The 17,970-nt window shown below is 41.4% G+C and overlaps 1 protein-coding gene and 1 long non-coding RNA gene across 2 annotated transcripts; both read left to right on the top strand.

The window, feature by feature from the left end:
* The first annotated feature begins 837 nt into the window (after window positions 1-837).
* LOC143133263 (uncharacterized) lies at window positions 838-8,118 on the top strand. The gene is made up of 3 exons (XR_012988493.1): window positions 838-910; window positions 7,708-7,793; window positions 8,041-8,118. It is a non-coding gene; the product is annotated as an uncharacterized LOC143133263 (long non-coding RNA).
* Window positions 8,119-15,478: 7,360 nt separating this feature from the next.
* On the top strand, window positions 15,479-16,990 carry LOC143133262 (alveolar macrophage chemotactic factor-like). Its single transcript, XM_076293038.1, has 4 exons — window positions 15,479-15,588; window positions 15,718-15,838; window positions 16,390-16,473; window positions 16,697-16,990. The coding sequence occupies exons 1-4, from the start codon at window positions 15,531-15,533 to the stop codon at window positions 16,761-16,763; spliced, it is 330 nt and encodes a 109-aa protein (XP_076149153.1). The 5' UTR covers window positions 15,479-15,530; the 3' UTR covers window positions 16,764-16,990.
* Window positions 16,991-17,970: the final 980 nt, after the last annotated feature.

The following is a 17,970-nucleotide window of genomic DNA, read 5'->3' as shown; positions in this document are numbered from 1 at the left end:
CCCTTGTCAGTGCAGTTGCATGATATTACAATTTATAATTGATACTTGTTTAAAAGAAACAAAACCATATTAATACCATATTATCTGTCCCTGTGTATTAACCTCATAGCTGAAGAAATTTTGCAAAATCAATGTATACAGTAAGCCACGGCTAATAGTTAGGAAATTATGGTATATTTAATAATTTTGTGTGGATGATTTCACTTGGGGATGCGATCTTCATAACATACTAACATAAAGATATTTAGAGTTCACGTCACTACTTTTTCAGTCACTATCTGGGTTAAAGGGGAAGAACATACTACGGATGTTATTCATGTTGACAAGCTAACTATGTTAATGTATCATAATTATCAGAAAAGTTGTGCCTTCACACCAGCCACAATCCACTTTCTAAAAGGAACTACATGTAACATACATTTTACACATTACATGTTTCATGGCCACGAGATGGCGCACCTTTACTGCACTTCAGGGAAGAGCTTTAATTGGGAGAACTACCTATCTATTGCTGAAATTTACATTTATCCATTTAGCAGATGATTTTATCCAAAAAGACTTACAGAAAGAGAAATAACATTCAAGCTACAGTGCAGAGGAGACCCTAGTTAGGAATCACTACTGGAGAAGAGTGGCAGCGTACTAGGCCTAGACAATGTGCTGTAGAAAGAGACAGAGGTAGAAGAAGGAGATAGAGGTGAAGTGCATGATCAGTGGCGTAACTATAGTAGGTGCAGCAAGTGCAGTCGCACCAGGGCCCGTGACCTCCCGGGGCCCGTCGCTACCCCCGCCCTGCCTCCTTTTTTTTTTAGAACTTTAGAATGTTAGAGCACGGAGAGTGAAGCGTCACTTTGACGATCTATCGGAAGATGAGCGCTTAACCGATGCAGAGAGATACTTCAAAGTGCAGGTATTTAATGCAACTCTGGACATCATAATCAGTCAGCTCTCCCAAAGATTTGCAAGTATGCGGGAAACTTGTCATGTGTTTGAGTCTTTACCTCCTATGCACTGGCGCCTTAATGCAGGGGCTTACCTGGGCTTCAGCCCAGGGGCCTCGACCAATGAGGGGCCTCCTAATAATAATAATGATAATCAATAATAATAAACGCCGTGTCCGTATTCGCGGCGTCATTAGCCTACTCTGGAGCTAGCCTAAATAATTGAGCACCTCGTACTGCTCTACAATTAGGCTACATCCATGCAGAGGCCCCTTTGTCTTCTCCTATTCTAAAGTGTAACAAAATGTAACAAAACGTAATAAATCCCAACGGGTGTAGAGGAGCTAGAGGAGAGGCTGAAACTGACTGACAAACTTATACAAAACCTGGAGATAACGTGGGTAGGATTGAAGCAACGATAAACGAATGATGTGGATTCCTGTAACTGTCCATGAAAACAGAAGGCATATAGCAGGTAAATATCGTAGCAAATAGCCTGGAAATGAAACGGCTTTAAAAACATGTATTTCACTTGTCTCATTGGAGTGAACGCAGAACATGGGCTGTGGCGCAAATAAATGAATTAGTGATCTGCATCTCCGTTCACCAACAGCTAAGTTTGTGCTAACCCATTCGCACATATAATAGTCTAGGCTATGTTATGTTTTCTCCAACGTTAACGTGAGATAATTATGTCTCCATATAGTGTAGTGATAATGCATAAGGCATGTTCACGTCACATGAGCCAGCTTGTTATAGGCTAAAAGTATTTCTGTCCCTCCCAAAAAAACTCCTGGTGAACCCCCCGACACGACAAACACATGCACTTTTGAAAAGCTTTTAAACGTCCATATGTGTAGCCTACCCATCTTTTAACTTAGCCTACAGCCAGTGTTGTAAAAGTTCAACGCTTGTTTTCGTGCAGTAGGCTAGCCTTTTTGATAAGCGATGTCATGGGTAGGCTGACGTGATTCGAGGGCTTTCTGTTCCTGTTTATGTAAAGGTTTTACATAGGCTACACTGCATGTTATTAACCAAAAGCGCACGCTATGTGTCGGGTCAGATTGCGGGCATAAAAACATATAGACCTCTGAAGTTCGCCTACAAAAAAGCTGCCATCTTTGACATCCGGTATCTGGCGATTTTTCCTATGGGAAAATAACATGGGGATTTTGAATAATCGCACCTGTTAAAGTCTCGTGGGGATGAAAAAGTCTGAAATGCAGACGTTTTCCTGAACACACTTTTGTCCTCTGCCTTCGAGTGGATACTGTGATCTCCGATAAGTGAAGGCGGCACACTTAGATTTTTGCTACCCCAGAGCTAACTTGCAATGCAATTTGCCATAGGTAGTTAGCTTCAATTAACAACCGGATCTCCTTATATGGGCAAAGATGGCCGTTTTGGATCTTTTTTGTAGGCGAACTTCAGAGGTCTATAGCCCAGGGGCCTCGGGTGGTATTAAGGCGCCCCTGTTCCTATGACCCTTCAACTCGCAGGTGATTGCACCGACATTCCCAACACAACTCCTCTCATTCAGGTCTTGCTTTAAAGCAGAGATTTCACAGAAGTCATCTATTTTTCAACTTGCCAAAATGCTGGTGGTAGATTATGACAGTGTAACATCCACATTCGGGGAAGTGTGTACTCATGTTGTTTCTGACAATGCCTGTGACTGTGGCAACAGCTAAGCGATCTTTTTCCCAACTCAAATTTATTAAGACCTATACCTAAGGAGCAGCATGGGGCAGGAGAGGCTCCGTGGGTTAGCTATCCTGTCCATTGAAAATACGAGAGCCAGAGCATTAAATATTGGGAACATCGTTGACGATTTTGCACAACGAAAGGCTCGTAAGATGGCTTTCTTCTAATGGCCTAATTCACGCATATTGGGGATTGTATGCACATGAATGATTTTATTTGGTTTCTGGACGGTTAAATAAGTTAGGTTACATTAAGTTTTGTTTCTGCGCAGTGCGAGTTTATAAGCAAGCAATTTACGCTTGCAGTTTCAGCAGAGGGTTGAAGAGGCGCATTGAGTGTTCCCATAATTCCATGCGAGTTGATGTTAATGCAGTAATATTAGATTACACTGGAGGCTGTTAATAAAATAATTTTTTAATGTTTTCACATGTAATGAATATGTAGTCGTGTGTTTCTTATTTGAAATTGTAATCTGTAACTAGCCTACTAAACTACTTCGGTGCCTCAGGCCCTTTGCATAAACAATTGAAGTCACCCTTAATGTGTATTGCATGTATCAGAGCTAATTCATCCTGGGCCATAGTTCGCCGATATGGGGCCCGTGTAGCGCTCTCGCACCTGGGCCCACCATTGGCTTGTTACGCCACTGTGCTTGTTAAGTGTGTTAGGGTTAGGGTTAGGGTTGTTAAAGTGAAGTGTTAAAGTGTGACTCCGGTGACAATTGACCCCAGGGTCTTTTTCTGCATTAAAAGACATCTCATCGCAAACAGTGGGTTAGCTAAGGGCGGTGAGCAAACACTTCCCAAATAGCATTTTTAACCAATAATATTGTTATTGTATATCGCAAGGATTTGTTGTGCTGTCACATAGTGATGGGACAACCGACTCTTACACGCAAGTCGGTTCAACCGGACGGTCGTTGGTTGGCCTACCGAGTTAATAGATTCGGTCACCGGTTCGCGCGAGGGGGGGGGGGGGTTATATCGCGCGTTACTTCCCCCGCCGCCATATCGCTCCAAGACATGTAGCCTCAAGCTGCAAATGTCATGCTCTCCATGTCTCTGAAATTAGCTGACATACACACTCATATTGACCTACACTAGACTCAAGCACTGCCCATGGTTAGCCTACATTCGGTCTTGTTCAGTAGTCAGCTGTGCGCGCGGTCTCCTCGTGAGCCTACCAATAGCCTATTCACTTCGAACATTTAACTTAACTACCAAGATAACATAGCCTATGTCATATAATATTTCCCCCCTTTGTAATTTAGGATATTAATTTCAATGAACAATTCCAAGATGCACGAAACATAAAGGCTTTCAACTTACCAAGAACCTAGACACCCGTTTCATTACTCATGCATTAGCACGGTTACGTCTCTAACCTGTTGTACAGTCCTCGTGACAGCCTACCAACAAACATCTCATTTAACAACTACCAAGATAACATGATGTGTATTTGTATTTTATATCCATCGGTAATGTAGCCTATGAACCTCTATGTAGGCTACATAATCACCTAAGATGCACGAGAAATAAATAGGTTTCTGCGATCGGTTGATAACTCAAACTTGCGATAACACCCGTTTGATTAGACTCATACCCTCGGTTACGGTCTCCTTCAGGCGCGCGGTCACTTCGTGAACCTACTATGAAGCCAGCAACATTCACCTCTCTAACATTTAACTTTCTAACTACAAAGATAACATGACGTGTATTTGTAGGCTATGTGATGAACTTCCCCATCGATATATGAATGGCCATGAACACAGCATCTACGATGCACTAAAACAAGGCATGGTTAATAACTTGCCGCGAACCTAGACAACCGTTTTGATTACATAGACTCATAGCCTATACCTCGGTTACGGTCTCGTTTAGTAGGCGAAGTAGCCTGATGCGCGGTCTCTTCGTGACAAACGAAGCCAGCAACATTTAACTTTATAACTAGGCTACCCAGGTAGCCTATTTGAAGCTTATGTGATGTAGGCTACTTTCCCATCAATAATGTGTAAATTGAACACAATCATCTACGATAGGCTACTAAGGCTTGGTTAATAACTAACTTGTCGAGAACCTAGACCGTTTGATAACATTAGACTCACCCTCGACTACGGTCTTGCTCAGCCTGGCACGGTCTTCGTGAGGCTAAGCAACATTCATTTCTCTAACATTTAACTTTAGGCCTATAACTTTAAGATAATATGACGTGTAGGCTAATATGAGATGTAGGCCTACTTCCCCATCGATAATGTGTGAATTGCCATGAATAAATAATCTAGGCTACGATGCACTAACAAGGCTGGTATCAAACTTGCCGAGAACCAGATAAAGGGTAGGCTACAGCGGTTGTTGCACGGTTACATTCGGTCTCCTCGTGACCGCCTGCAGCCTACAGTCATTCACTTCTAAGCATTTATTTAACATGACTAGGCTACTAAGATAACATTAGGCCTATGTGTATTTGTAGGTATGTGATATAATACTTTCCCATCAATAAAATGTCCATGAACATAAGCATCTAGTTTGCACTAGAAAGCCTTATGTGATCGGTTGATTACAACTTGCCGAGAACTGTTTGACTCGTGTGGCAGCCACGGTTACGAGGCCCGGAGAACCTAGCGAACTGTTTGACTCGTTTGACAGCCACGGTTATGAGGCCCAGAGCAGGCTCATCATAGTTTGACTGATTATACTACCACTCCAGTAGAGGCGCTAATACGCGATACGATGAAAGAGTATAGCGACAAGAACACTCGAGCACAGCCAATCAAGCCAGTGTTGCTCTATATGTGAAAATGGATGTTAGGAACACTGAGTCGGTTTTTGACGTTTGGCACTCGATTCTCCCGGCTCAGTGACACGAACCGGGTTATTTAACCGACACTTCGGTCAGTTCGTCAACACTACTGTCACATTTGGTTAATCTATTATTCTGCTGGGATATTTGACAGAAGACAGATGTAGGTGGCTATTGACAAAATATTATCTTTCAGTGTGGTAAAAACTGTTTCATTCACCCTGGTTCTCCTCCACCAAAGTTCATCATTATAGACTTGTGGAAGACAGCAAAATCATTAACCATTCAGCCTAATACCTAATGTGATATTTCTTACTATACGACACAAGTTATACTTGCACAACAAAAAAAGATGATCCAAGGCAAGACTATCATTTGCCTTATTCACCCGGCAACCAGAACTAAGGTTACAGGGTACACTTGCCATCACACTTCAGTCCAACAGATGGTGGTAATGCATGGTTAATAATAATAATAATAATAATAATAATAATAATAATAATAATAATAATGGTGGTTTGCAAACTGCCAAAAAAAACTGAAGAAGAAGAAAAAGGTTATGGGCCTACTCTGATAGGCCAGCGAACTGTTCTTTTTCTGTGAGCTTTTTTTTGCTGTAGTGCAATCAGTGCACCTGTGCTCAAGTCTAATTAACTGCTCTGTCACTTAAAAATACGTTTTTTCCCATTTTAGAAATGTATTTTCTTCCGCCATGTGTTCAAAGTTCCGGTCGGCTAGTTCCAGCTTCATTGGAAACACGGCAGAAGAGGACGGAGAGGCTAACTTGGGAAGAAACCAAAAATGCCATCAGGAGGTCAGATGGCAAGATTGTACTGGCCACCCAAAGATATTCACCTCTAGTAGCCTAGATGTGGGTAGTGGGTAGATGATATGCAGGGATGGGTCTTTATTTATACAGCGCATTTTATATGCACAGACTCTATGTCAATACATAATTGCCATTACAGTATATGTTCTTATAAAGTGCTTTCTTTATTTTTACCCAAAACCCAATGCATTATCTGATTATTATAGAGTCTTAAAGGTTGTAACAGCGATTTTAGGCCCAAAAAAGGCCCAACGATAAATTATCACATTCATCTAATCTTCCCTAACGATCCGCTAGCTGCCTGCCTCATAAGCAGGCCGTCAAAAAAACACGTCTCTGCTATAGGCTTCGAGATATGTACACAAAAACAATTGCTACCAACAAGGGTTGGCAACCAAAGGCAAAATAAAGTGTTTCAATAACCGACGAGATGCGCGTTTTGGAGTTTTAATTGCATGGGAGGGAGGGGGAGGGAGTAGCGAGATAGCTCTCTGTTTTGTTTAAGCATCAACAGAAGTGACATATCCCCGCTATCACTGATACAATTTTTAAATGCTAAAACTGAAACACTTAACGTTACTGACTTGGGGCCATTTACAGAAACTTCCTAACTCGCGAATCCTAACTGATCTGTTTGGTAACCATGGTAACTATGTTTAGTCTCCGATTTAAGAAGTCGGGCAGTCGTGGCCTACTGGTTAGGGCTTCGGGCTTGGAACCAGAGGCTTGCCGGTTCAATCCCTGACCAGTGGGAACGGCTGAAGTGCCCTTGAGTAAGGCACCTAACCCCTCACTGCTCCCCAAGTGCCGCTGTAGCAAGGCAGCTCACTGCTCTGGATTAGTGTGTGCTTCACCTCACTGTGTGTTCACTGTGTGTCTCACTAATTCACGGATGGTATAAATGCAGAGACCAAATTCCTTGTATTTAAGTATACTTGGCCAAGAAACCTGATTTACATTTACAAGAAAAAATGTCATTACAGAACAGTCGCTCCCAAGTCAGTGTTCTTATCCAAACTCCAGATAGAAAAGGTGTATTGCAGACATTTCATAAGCCACCAAAATCCTAAATAAACGTTTAGGATGACCACATGATGCTAGCAGAGCCAGTTTTTCATATCTGAAATTCTTCGATGCCAGTCATTTTGATAGAACTCAACGAACATGAATGTAACTGCTATGCTATCTCAATGTATCGCTATGGATGTACTGCTCAACCGCATGTTCGATCACAAAATGGGAAAGACACACTGACAGGTGCAGCTCATCTAAGCTACAAGTTCCCTTTCAGTGTGTGCTACTCCAGTCAACTCCTTTCAATTGGGAGAAGTATGAGGCCACTTTAGCCTAGGTACTTGTGTTACTCTCTCTGTCCACCCATCCCCTACTATATGTTCTTATTCCCATCTCACTAGCCCTCCCATCTCTTTGCAGGCACTGGCAATTCCTTGGAATTACATTCTCTAGTTATGTGTTTGTAGTGCGGATATGTGACCTCACTGCTACTGTATCTGGAGTGGGTATGTAGCGCAAACATTTTACAACCAAGTTCATATAAGTATATCATACTTTTTAACTATGGTCTGCATCTTACATGTGTAGCCTTGTTGACTGGAGTGCCGAACTTTGCAGGTGTTGTTGTTTTGTCTTGGGATTTTGTGGCCGTTTAGTGTTTGTTTAATTTCCATGTCCTGTAAATTGTTACTACTTTGTACTCAAACAAGTTTATTTTGTTCAGTGCACTGATCGCTGTGGATTGTTTTCAAGGCTTTGCTGAATGTGCGTGCACATGTGGTTGGTGTGGACCTCGGAGTACGCTGTCTGCCTCCCTCAGGTAAGCCCCTGCCTAACTACATTACTTCTCAAGCAGGGCTGACATTGCGCTATGAAACCCATTATTTTCAATGGCTTGAGCCTGAACTGGTCTGCTGCTGCGCCGGACAAAGCCCAGCGTAAGTGGCATTTTGCCGCTTTGCCGCTCGTGCGCGTGTCGTGGCCGAAGTTAAACCATGTTGATGTCTATGATGCTTCTGTAACCTGGATAACTAGTGCCCACTCTGAAGAGATACCCAAACCCCCTGCTGTCCCCCTGATGTACCTTGCATTCCATTTTAAGTGATATTGGTTACATTTAAGTTTATGGTTTGCTAGTTAATAAATTGTTAATTCATCCACCATACATAGGTCTATATATATATATCTCCTCGTATGCCATGCCACTACTCTGCTACTAGCTGACTTGGGAATTATTCAAGGTCAATTTCTTAATTTTATGGAGTCAAATTAATCGTAGTTTTTCGTAATATTTACCACTGCATCACTGCTCTGCCCTCAAGTTCAAGACATTTTAAACCTCATGGCCTACGCAATTCTCTCCCTGTGGTGCATCTTGTTCCATCCTACAACAGTGTTGCTTTAAATAAGCTGCAGTGTTATGTTGTCACTCCTGCAGCTGCATCACCTAGTCTATGTGTAACCACAATAACATCTGCTGACGCAGAGGTGCCTTCAGCAATTGCACTTATGCCTGTGTTGTGATTGTATTCTGTCATTTTACATTAAGCACATTGTTTTGGCCTGAAGTGTGCTATATTTTGTAAATAAAACTTCACTTGACCCACAGAGTTCCTAGAAGTTACATAAGCTTTTCAATCAAAATGTAAAATGTACCTGTTTTAGTTAACTGCAGACTTGCCCAGCTGACCTTAATCTATAGAGGGGGATTTCTCATCACTCTGTGATGTCACCACTTGCCCTTTAGTCCTTTTACAATGAAGGTCAGATATGGCAATACTGGCAGAGCCCTAAGATGGGAACAGTAGGCCATAAATTATTTCCGTTTATTTTGGGTTATTTTGTTTTGAATTACAAAACCACAGTTTGTATGTTTGTACATAAAGCTTTGCATATTGCAGCTCATGCATATTACTTCCTAAATATGTATTGTAGCAAAGCAAAGCACAAGCTGTAGTGGCAGCACTGGACTGGATCACAATGCAATCAAAATCCAACATTCATATTTTCACATTTCACGTAATCAGAATGTTCAAGAGATCCAAAAAAATTACTTGATGAATTGTGTATAATATTTTATTTTTGCAGAAATGTGCATAAGTGCCTATAAAAAGTATGTACCCCCTTGGATATTTCCCCTTTTACTGCTTTTAAAATCTTTATCAATTTAATTTGGCCTTTTTTACAATAATTCATAAAATGTAAAAGTGAAAGTAGTCGTGTTAATTAATTAAAAATATAATGCAACATTTGAGTATTCTGAGTGCAGTGAATGTGTACAGTATAGTATAGTAATATAAAGACACCTGTGTCTGGAAGGTATGATCACTGGTCAACTGGTCCTGGCTATAATTCCATCCTGAAGACAAAAGAACACTCCAAACAGAAAAAAGTGAGGGGATGGATACAAAAAAGTGCAAATCTGCCTAGAGCAGGCCATCACCATGAACTAGGTGACCATTCAAGAAGAATAATGGTGGGGGAGACCACCAAGGTACCTATGACAATGAGTTAAAAGCTTCAGCAGCTGACATGGGAGAAATGCTCTATTGGGTGAGTGGCAAAGCTCTTATTAAATCTCGACTAAAGTTTGCCCAAAGACATGTGGGAGACTTAAAGGTCAAATGGAAGAGGGTTTTTTGGTCTGATGAGACCAAAATTGAGCTTTTTAGCCAACAGACTACTGTAGATGCTATGTTTGGCTGGCACGAAACACTGCACATCACCAAAAATAGCAGACAGCAGGCCCTGGAAGGCTTGTAAAGGTCAAAGTAAAATGAATTCAGCAACATATGGAAATCCTGGAGGACAATCTGATTCAGTCTGCAAGAGAAATATGACTTGGGAGAAGATATACTTGAGGGGGATGATGTGAGGGGGGTGAATATTTATGCACTCGCTTATTTTGCAGTATATATTAACATTACTTTGTAGAAATCTGCTTATTTTGCAGTATATATTAACATTACTTTGTAGAAATCTGCTTTCACTTTGACATTAAATAGGGAATTTTTGTAAATTATTGTAAAAAAAAGGCCAAATTAAAATGATCAAGATTCCATTTATAAAAGCAGTAAAAGGGGAAATATCCAAGGGGGTGAATACTTTTTATAGGCACTATATGTTTATCAGGGTTGCCTGCTGGGCCTTCCCATGTTCTAGGCACTAGTTTCACTTTCACTGTTGTGACTGGGATATGGACAGTGTTGGGAGTAATGCGTTACAAAAGTAATGTAATTACTGTAATATATTGCTGTTTGCGGTAACGCGGTAATGTAAGGCATTACAAAAAAAATTGGGTAATATTTACTCGGTACAAACTTCAGTAACGCGCGTTACAATGCAGTTTAACCCAAAATTAAGCGCTTGTTTTGTTTTGATACATATTCGCAAACACCACGCGAGAACAACAGAGGAGAAAAAATCCGCGCAAAATAGTAGAACGTTATCTCCTGATACTGGTTGAATATGACTGTAGCTGCAGCAGACTCGCAGGCGGACTCTATTTGCGGGATGGACATAAGCCTACGCTCATTATTTTCAGCTTGTCAGAGACAAGGCTATGAAGAACATAATAGTTAGTACACTTTGTGTGCGAAACCGAAAGATCTCTCAGCTCGCGAAATAGCACAAGTAAATTAATGAAACATCTAAAGTAGCCTAGTGCCACGCTAAATCTTTTTGATTCTTGATAAAACACAAACTATGCTGTTGTGCATGTCAGCTTTGGGCTGTGAACTTAAATTGAAGAGAATAAAGGGATAGAAATGCAGAAAAAGATTGTGTAGCCTGGCAGTGCCACCGCTCCCACCACGCGCATCACGCACTTTGCGTTGGGCACCAAAGGACAGAGGGGGCACCCAAATGTAACCAATGAATAGTAGCTTTACTGCAAACTGCGTTTCACTCTTCATCAATAACGTTTACAATGTCAAAATGCACTAACATGATGTTACATGCAAGTTTGATACCTTTTGGGTTCTCTCAATCACCACGTAGTACTAGAATTGGTGGGTCTTCAATCATTCGTTTTCCAAGCATTTAGGCTACATAAAGCACATGATATGCTGAGTCGACTGAAACGCATTCCATTCAGATAGCTAGGTGGATACCAGGCTCCTAATTCACTTGTATTCGCAAAACGAAATGTGAAGCAACATGTCATTGCATACTTCCATTTCCAAAGCAATGAAGGTTGCTTAAAACAACCTAACATTGTGCATATTATTGTTAATATTGTGCTATCAATGTAACTCAAACAAATAAGGCTTGTAAACAAGAGCTGGCAAAAGGGCATTATGACAACGTAAAGATCAATGCTCTTAAAGTGACAGTGCACCATTTATAAGTAAAACAGCATTTCTTCAGAAATTAATGTTTAAAAATACACAGTAATGGTCTGTAAATAATAGGCCTTTTATTTTACTTTAGGTGTTTGAGTTATCATTTAAATGTCACTCACTCAAAGCCACTCACTTAGGGCACCGAAATGGCCAGCAGGCCACCATCTTGACATGTCTTTATTAAAGGAACCGTATGTAAAAATTGTATTTCAATTAATCATAAAATTGCCCTGATATGTCACTAGACATTAAGAAATCATGTTCATTTCAAATACTTATATCACTGACAACAGTAGTCTGGCCAGGATATTGTCATTTAAAAAGTGAAGTTGCAGCCCTCAACTGATGTTGATGTTGTCATGTTGTGTTTTGGCCTAATGCACCACCCTCCACCTATCTACTAATCACAAAGTCAGTAGTGTTTCGTCATCCGGTTGCCAACTCTGCCAGTCAGAGGGGAGGGGAAGGGGATACACCGCTCTACAGTAATTTGAAAGTGATTTTAGTACCCGTTTTGGCCACAATCTTACATACGGTTCCTTTAAGCTTTGATTTACAATATAGTAGGCTCTCTATTGATTTTAATGAGTAGGCCTAGGCCTTAAAGTTACAGTATTTCTATCACAATTTACCAGACTTTGACCTTTTGTCGGTTTTTAACAAAATTCTGACTATGATTGTTCCTTGTATGGCATTATGAGCAGCACTGTGCCTATTGCATTCTACTGTTGCCTTAAGCCTAGCTCAGTCATTATGCTATACCACATCTCCCTCCATTGGAAGAGCAAGCTGCATTGAGCGTAATAAACTGCATTTAGAATGGCAAATCCATATTTCTAGATATTTTGGTGAAAGTAACTTAAAAGTAATGCAATAGTAGTGTAATGCCTTACAATTCAGAGACAGTAATATTATAATGTAACAAATTACTTTGAAATGACAGTAATAAGTAATGCATAGTACATTACGATTTTGAAGTAACTTGCCCAACACTGGATATGGAAGTGCTGATGACGACTGATCAGGAAATGTAGATATAACCTACTTCTGATTGTAGCCACGCCTGTGAATTTGTTTCTTCTAAAACCCCTCTTTTCTAGACAATCATTTTGTAATGCGAGACAAGGTGTCAAAGGTGACCAAAAGTCAAGACAAACACATATGATTGGATGCATAACATTATGCTATTTACAAAAACAAATGAAACAAGCACTGTTCTTAATTAAGTTGATTAAAGTTTTATGATGGAGAGTGGTAAACTTTTCAGATTTGTCTCATGTTCTCTGCTGCTCTTTTGTTCTCTGTTGAGTTCATAACAGCAGCACAGGAAATAGGCAAATGGTTAGAGGTGTTAACCACTGATAGAGTTCAGCAGATGCATGCCATAGCACAATGGAAAAACCCTCAGCCCCCTTTACTTCTGATCAGCCACTTATTACCATGACATCGCTGATTTGTAACCACTGTTATCATGTCACATTCTTTGCGGAAGCCTACTCAATATGAGTAATACAATAACACTTTACATGATACCACGATCTACAGTAAAGATTTGTATTCAGTGCTTAGTAAAAAGGAAATAAACATAAACGCAAACACAGGTGTCCATTTATAGGTGGTGCACTTGTGAGACCACATGTAGTCATGATCAGCTGCCTTTGTTGAAGAGACTTGCAAGGCCATGCAACGCAACACGGTATTCTATGCTGAAGCAAAATATGGGCTTTCAGACACTCACCTTGTCCCCTTCTTTAAAAACTTGAATGCCTGCGCCACGGCTGGAGTCAGAGTATGACTTCATGTATGCTTGTTTAGAGGACACTCTCTGACCAAGTGCATCAGTGTCAATGCTTGCTTGTGGTGGGGTAAGGACGTGAAGACGTGCTCGCATTTTCCTCCCATGTAGTAACTCGAATGGGGAAAGTCCAGTAGTGGCATGCGGAGTTGCTCTGTACACCTGGAGGGATTCTGTAACGGTGGCTTTCCAGGGCTTCTGTTGCAGAATAGCAGACTGTACTGATGCTCTCAGGACGCGGTGAATGCGTTCAACCACTCCGTTTGCTGCAGGGTGGTAAACTGCAGTACGTATGTGCTTTATGTCAAGACCTTTTAGGAATGTGGCAAATTCTGTAGAAACAAATTGAGGCCCATTGTCCGACACAATGGTTCGTGGATTAACTAATCTGCTGAATACTGAAGTGAGAAAAGCAATAATGTTCGCTGTTGTAGTGGAGGGTGTGAAAGCTACCTCAGGCCACTTAGTGTGCTAGTCTACCAGTGTGAATGCATAGCGGCAGTCCAGGGAGGCAGTTTCAAATGGACCAACCACATCGATTCCCAGCTTCTCCCAGGGCTCTGATGGGAACTGGACAGGTTGCAGGGGTGCAGCAGAGGGAACAGCGGTCTTGTCTGAAGACTGGCAGAGGCAGCAGCTTTTAATCTGTGTGTTCACAAAGTCATCCCTACCTGAAGCAGAAGCAGCAGAAAACAGCAGGAGAGACAGCAGCCAGCATGGCAAGAAACTCAGCTTCCATTTCAGTCTCATCCGCAGCAGCAGGCGGCTTCATTTCTGGAGGACAGTAGCGGTCTGTGATACTTCCACTGAATGCAAAAACCCTTCCGCTCACCCAAGAGCAGACGGAGAGCGTGGCACAGAGGTCATCACATGAGCAGCAACAAGACAGCGGAGCAGAGCAGAGCAGGAGCAGAGGTCATTGAAGTGGCGGGCTGGACAGTAGAGCCTTTGAAACACAGACTCAGGCCATTTATCAGATCCATGCCCAGCAGAGCAGTACCAGATTCCACAATGAAGAAGGATGTCTGACATGTAGCATTATTCCAGGACACAGTAACATGTAAGCAGCCAATAACTGGAGTGGGAGCGCAGGAGTAGGTCACTAACTTTAAGAGAAACTATGCAGTTTTGCCCGTTCTTCGCCGTTTTCTTGTTTTTTGCTCGCAGGTTTCTCTGCAGAGCTCCCCCTACAGCTTCAGAGTATACATTTTACGACACTCCTCAATCGGTCAGTCTGCCGTTTTCCTCTTTCCCTGTTCCTCCAACAACGGTCCACTGCTTTAGGCAGCCGTGGCCTACTGGTTAGCGCTTCAGACTTGTAACAGGCGCGGATCGAGCCACGCCGAAAACACGTGCATGATAGGAATAGGACTCACGCCTATTTTTCACGCCAGACGCAAGCGTGTTGGAAACATTTCCATTCAAAACAAATGACGTGAGAAAAGAAACGTTTTAATTGAGGCCGCTGCAGCGCCGCATCAGACGCGCTTCTGGTAAGCAAAGACATAGAAAACGCCACACAGCCGCCACGCAACAGACGCACGACATTCACGCCACCCGTGACGCTGATAACAGTATCACAGTCGCTTCTACGCTACGTCACATCTATGAAACTCCCGCCCTGCGTCCTGATTGGCTCTACCATACAATCTCGTGCTGAAATCACTCTCAATGGTAGAGGTCCCAGATGGATGTGAGTGGAGCTAGGCGGAGCTAAGCGGAACAAAATTCATCTGGCGAGAGTCAGGTTAGAATCATTCATCACACTATACAAATCTAGGTCAAATTATATTTGATCTCATACGACAAAAGGGCAAGCTATTGCTATTTAAAACGATATACAGTAGTGTTTTTGGACCCCACTGCCTTAAAGTTGACGGGGGTGGGTGGGTGGGGGGGGGGGGGGCAAAAAGACCATCAAGCATTTAAAACTGAAGAGGAAGGGAAGTTCTGAAGTCATTTTCAGTTTCCACAGCCGTAAATTTCCCATTTGAGACCACAGATCAAGAAGGTGTGAAAAAGGCGGGCAGAGATTGTGTATATAATCTCCTCTCACCACTCTGCAGAGAAAGCAGAGAAAGACATCAAACCCTTCAGATAGAACCATGGACAACAGAGTTATTCTGCTGCTCACTCTCTGCACCTGCATGGCACTGGCTCAGAGTAAGGGATTTCTATATAGCCAACCTTTTTATGTTTGGCATGTTTAATATTTGTTCATATATATATTGACGTTAAAGGTTTATAAAATTGTATGCAATGACTTACATTATTTTATGTCTTTTATGATAGACATGGATGTGAGCCAACGATGCACCTGTCGCAGAGTACGCGAGAAGTTTGTGGCACCGAAACAAATTATGGACATCCAAATCCTCCCTCCTTCCCATTCCTGTGACAAACTGGAGATTGTGTAAGTTTCTCCTCCGGTGTGAGGTTAATCAGTAATCAATATTTTGTAGAGTGGCATGGTTGTAATACAGTAATGTTGGTGGGTCATTCCCTCACATTTTCTTTATTCAGTGATATTGTGTGCCTCTATATCTCATATGAAGGTCTGTTGAAGTTAAACCTCCTACATTTGAGTATGTTGATGAGAATTTGTTTTACAGTACACCTCCTCAATTTCAGAAGTGTCCATAGACATTTTGGCAAAATCAGATTAGCTTATCTCAGTAACAACTTCAGACTCATGCGTGACTTTTGGTGTGCAAACAGTCCACATACGTTACAGTGTCTTTCATGTGTCAGACGCCTGGTATCTGTCACAACTGCCAAATGGCAATGGCCTAAATATGGGTTTATCTGTAAAAAACATCAAACTTTATGATTTGTTACAAAAGTCTGCCACTCTGTAAACAGTTTAAAAATATATTTTCTCAATACTTTTATTGTGCGGAGGTCCATCAGGAAACTTTGGCTTATTTCAGGTGGAATGACCCTGTTTTCTTTTCATGTATTTAGGGTAAGTCTTAAAAATGGTCTTCAGTACTGCTTGAATCCAAAGGCTGAGAATGTGCAGAAGATTTTCAGATCCATTGTTGAAATGTAAGTTCTCCTTTGACTCTTTGACTCTTACGAGTTATTTTCATTAAAATAATAGGTTAATGCTTGATTTAGGCCCTCTTTGTCATTTTCCTAATGAGGTCTTAAACTGTGTGAATAATCAAAATAACATTTAGTTTACTTTTCCAAAACACACTGCATTTGTCAAGAGTATGTGTAATCGAACACAAGCAGTGATGAAGCTTTTCAAACTACCTTTACACAGGAAGAAAAAAATGACACCAGCTCCAAGGGCCAGCACAACCACTTCCTCCAGTGCCAGTGATGAGTGAAGCAAGCACAGACCCTGATGAGACCACTTGTATTTCCTGAACAACCTGCTTAAAGATGCAATAAATGTTATTTTAATTTTAGTATGCTAACAGAAATCAAGCACTGTGCTTATTTGTGTATGTTTCAGTATATTTCTCCTTACCTATTTGAAAACAAATGTTAGGAAAATATGTTCTAAAGAAAAGGTTGTTTGCAGCAAAAACAAAATAAACATGTTTACATGTGACACCTTTACTATTATTCTGCAATTGTTTGCATGCAGTGAAACCTGACCCCCCAGGAGCAAACCTGACCCCCCAGGAGCAAAACCTGACCCCCCAGGAGCAAAACTTCAGCCCAGATCTGCATACACTCACACACTCAGCCTCACACGTTTTACAAAACATACACGCAGAGTGAGGATGTGAGGAGATGTGAACAAATAACGCAAGCACCACATTTACATATTTGGCTGATTATGTGCAGCATAGGTTTATCCATGACAACAAATTAATGCAGGGTCTGTAAAAGGGTGCTTAAGTTTGACTCCACAAATATTTTCACTGCACCAATGTATTGGATGGAATATATAGATATGGTCCCAAGGATGGTACCGCAATAAAACCTATAGAACAGGTACCGCAATAAAACCTATAGAACAGGTGAAATAAGAATAACACTGACATCACTGTATACAATCGTTCCGTATCATCCTTGTGAGGCTACATGCTCAACAAGTCCCGTGCACCCTGGTCTTTCAGTGTCCCGGGAATCGTTGACACAAAATCACTGAAGGAAAAAAAATCACTGAAGGAAAAAAATGGCATTATGTAGAGTATCTGTGGTGTTTTGTGAACAAATTAGTATACAGTAGCAAATACTACACATGGAATTAAGCTTTTGAAAAATCACATGGAGGTCTGATCGGAGTGACAGCTGGCTAAACAGTGCTTTGAATTTCCCCTTGGGGATCAATAAAGTATCTACTGTATCTATCTACAGTATCTATCTATCTAAACCAATAAGACAACATAATTAACATTAACTAAGCCTGACTGCCTGACTGACAAGGCTAGCTTAATAGAATACATTAGTAGAATAAATTCCCATGGTAACTTATGTGCCATCTGTTGTGAGACCAAGTCAAGGTTAAATTCAGCCCGGGTAACCAAAAAATCCCAGCCTAACAGCCTTACTGGTGGACAGATTTATGCTATTAAAGGTATA

This window comes from Alosa pseudoharengus, unplaced genomic scaffold (assembly GCF_046254945.1).
Source record: "Alosa pseudoharengus isolate Yale_2024_CS ecotype anadromous, Long Island Sound unplaced genomic scaffold, YU_APseudo_1.1 YU_APseudo_1.1_scf_19, whole genome shotgun sequence".
In the NCBI taxonomy this organism is placed as follows: domain Eukaryota; kingdom Metazoa; phylum Chordata; class Actinopteri; order Clupeiformes; family Clupeidae; genus Alosa; species Alosa pseudoharengus.
This window is presented reverse-complemented; position numbering and strand designations above follow the sequence as displayed.

What these genes read in the sequence shown, in the direction of transcription:
- LOC143133262 (XM_076293038.1), top strand. Translation starts at nt 15,531, where the DNA reads ATGGACAACAGAGTTATTCTGCTGCTCACTCTCTGCACCTGCATGGCA. An exon ending in CTGCATGGCACTGGCTCAGA is followed by an intron (nt 15,589 to 15,717) that starts GTAAGGGATTTC and finishes CTTTTATGATAG; the next exon opens with ACATGGATGTGAGCCAACGA. An exon ending in TTCAGATCCATTGTTGAAAT is followed by an intron (nt 16,474 to 16,696) that starts GTAAGTTCTCCT and finishes ACCTTTACACAG; the next exon opens with GAAGAAAAAAATGACACCAG.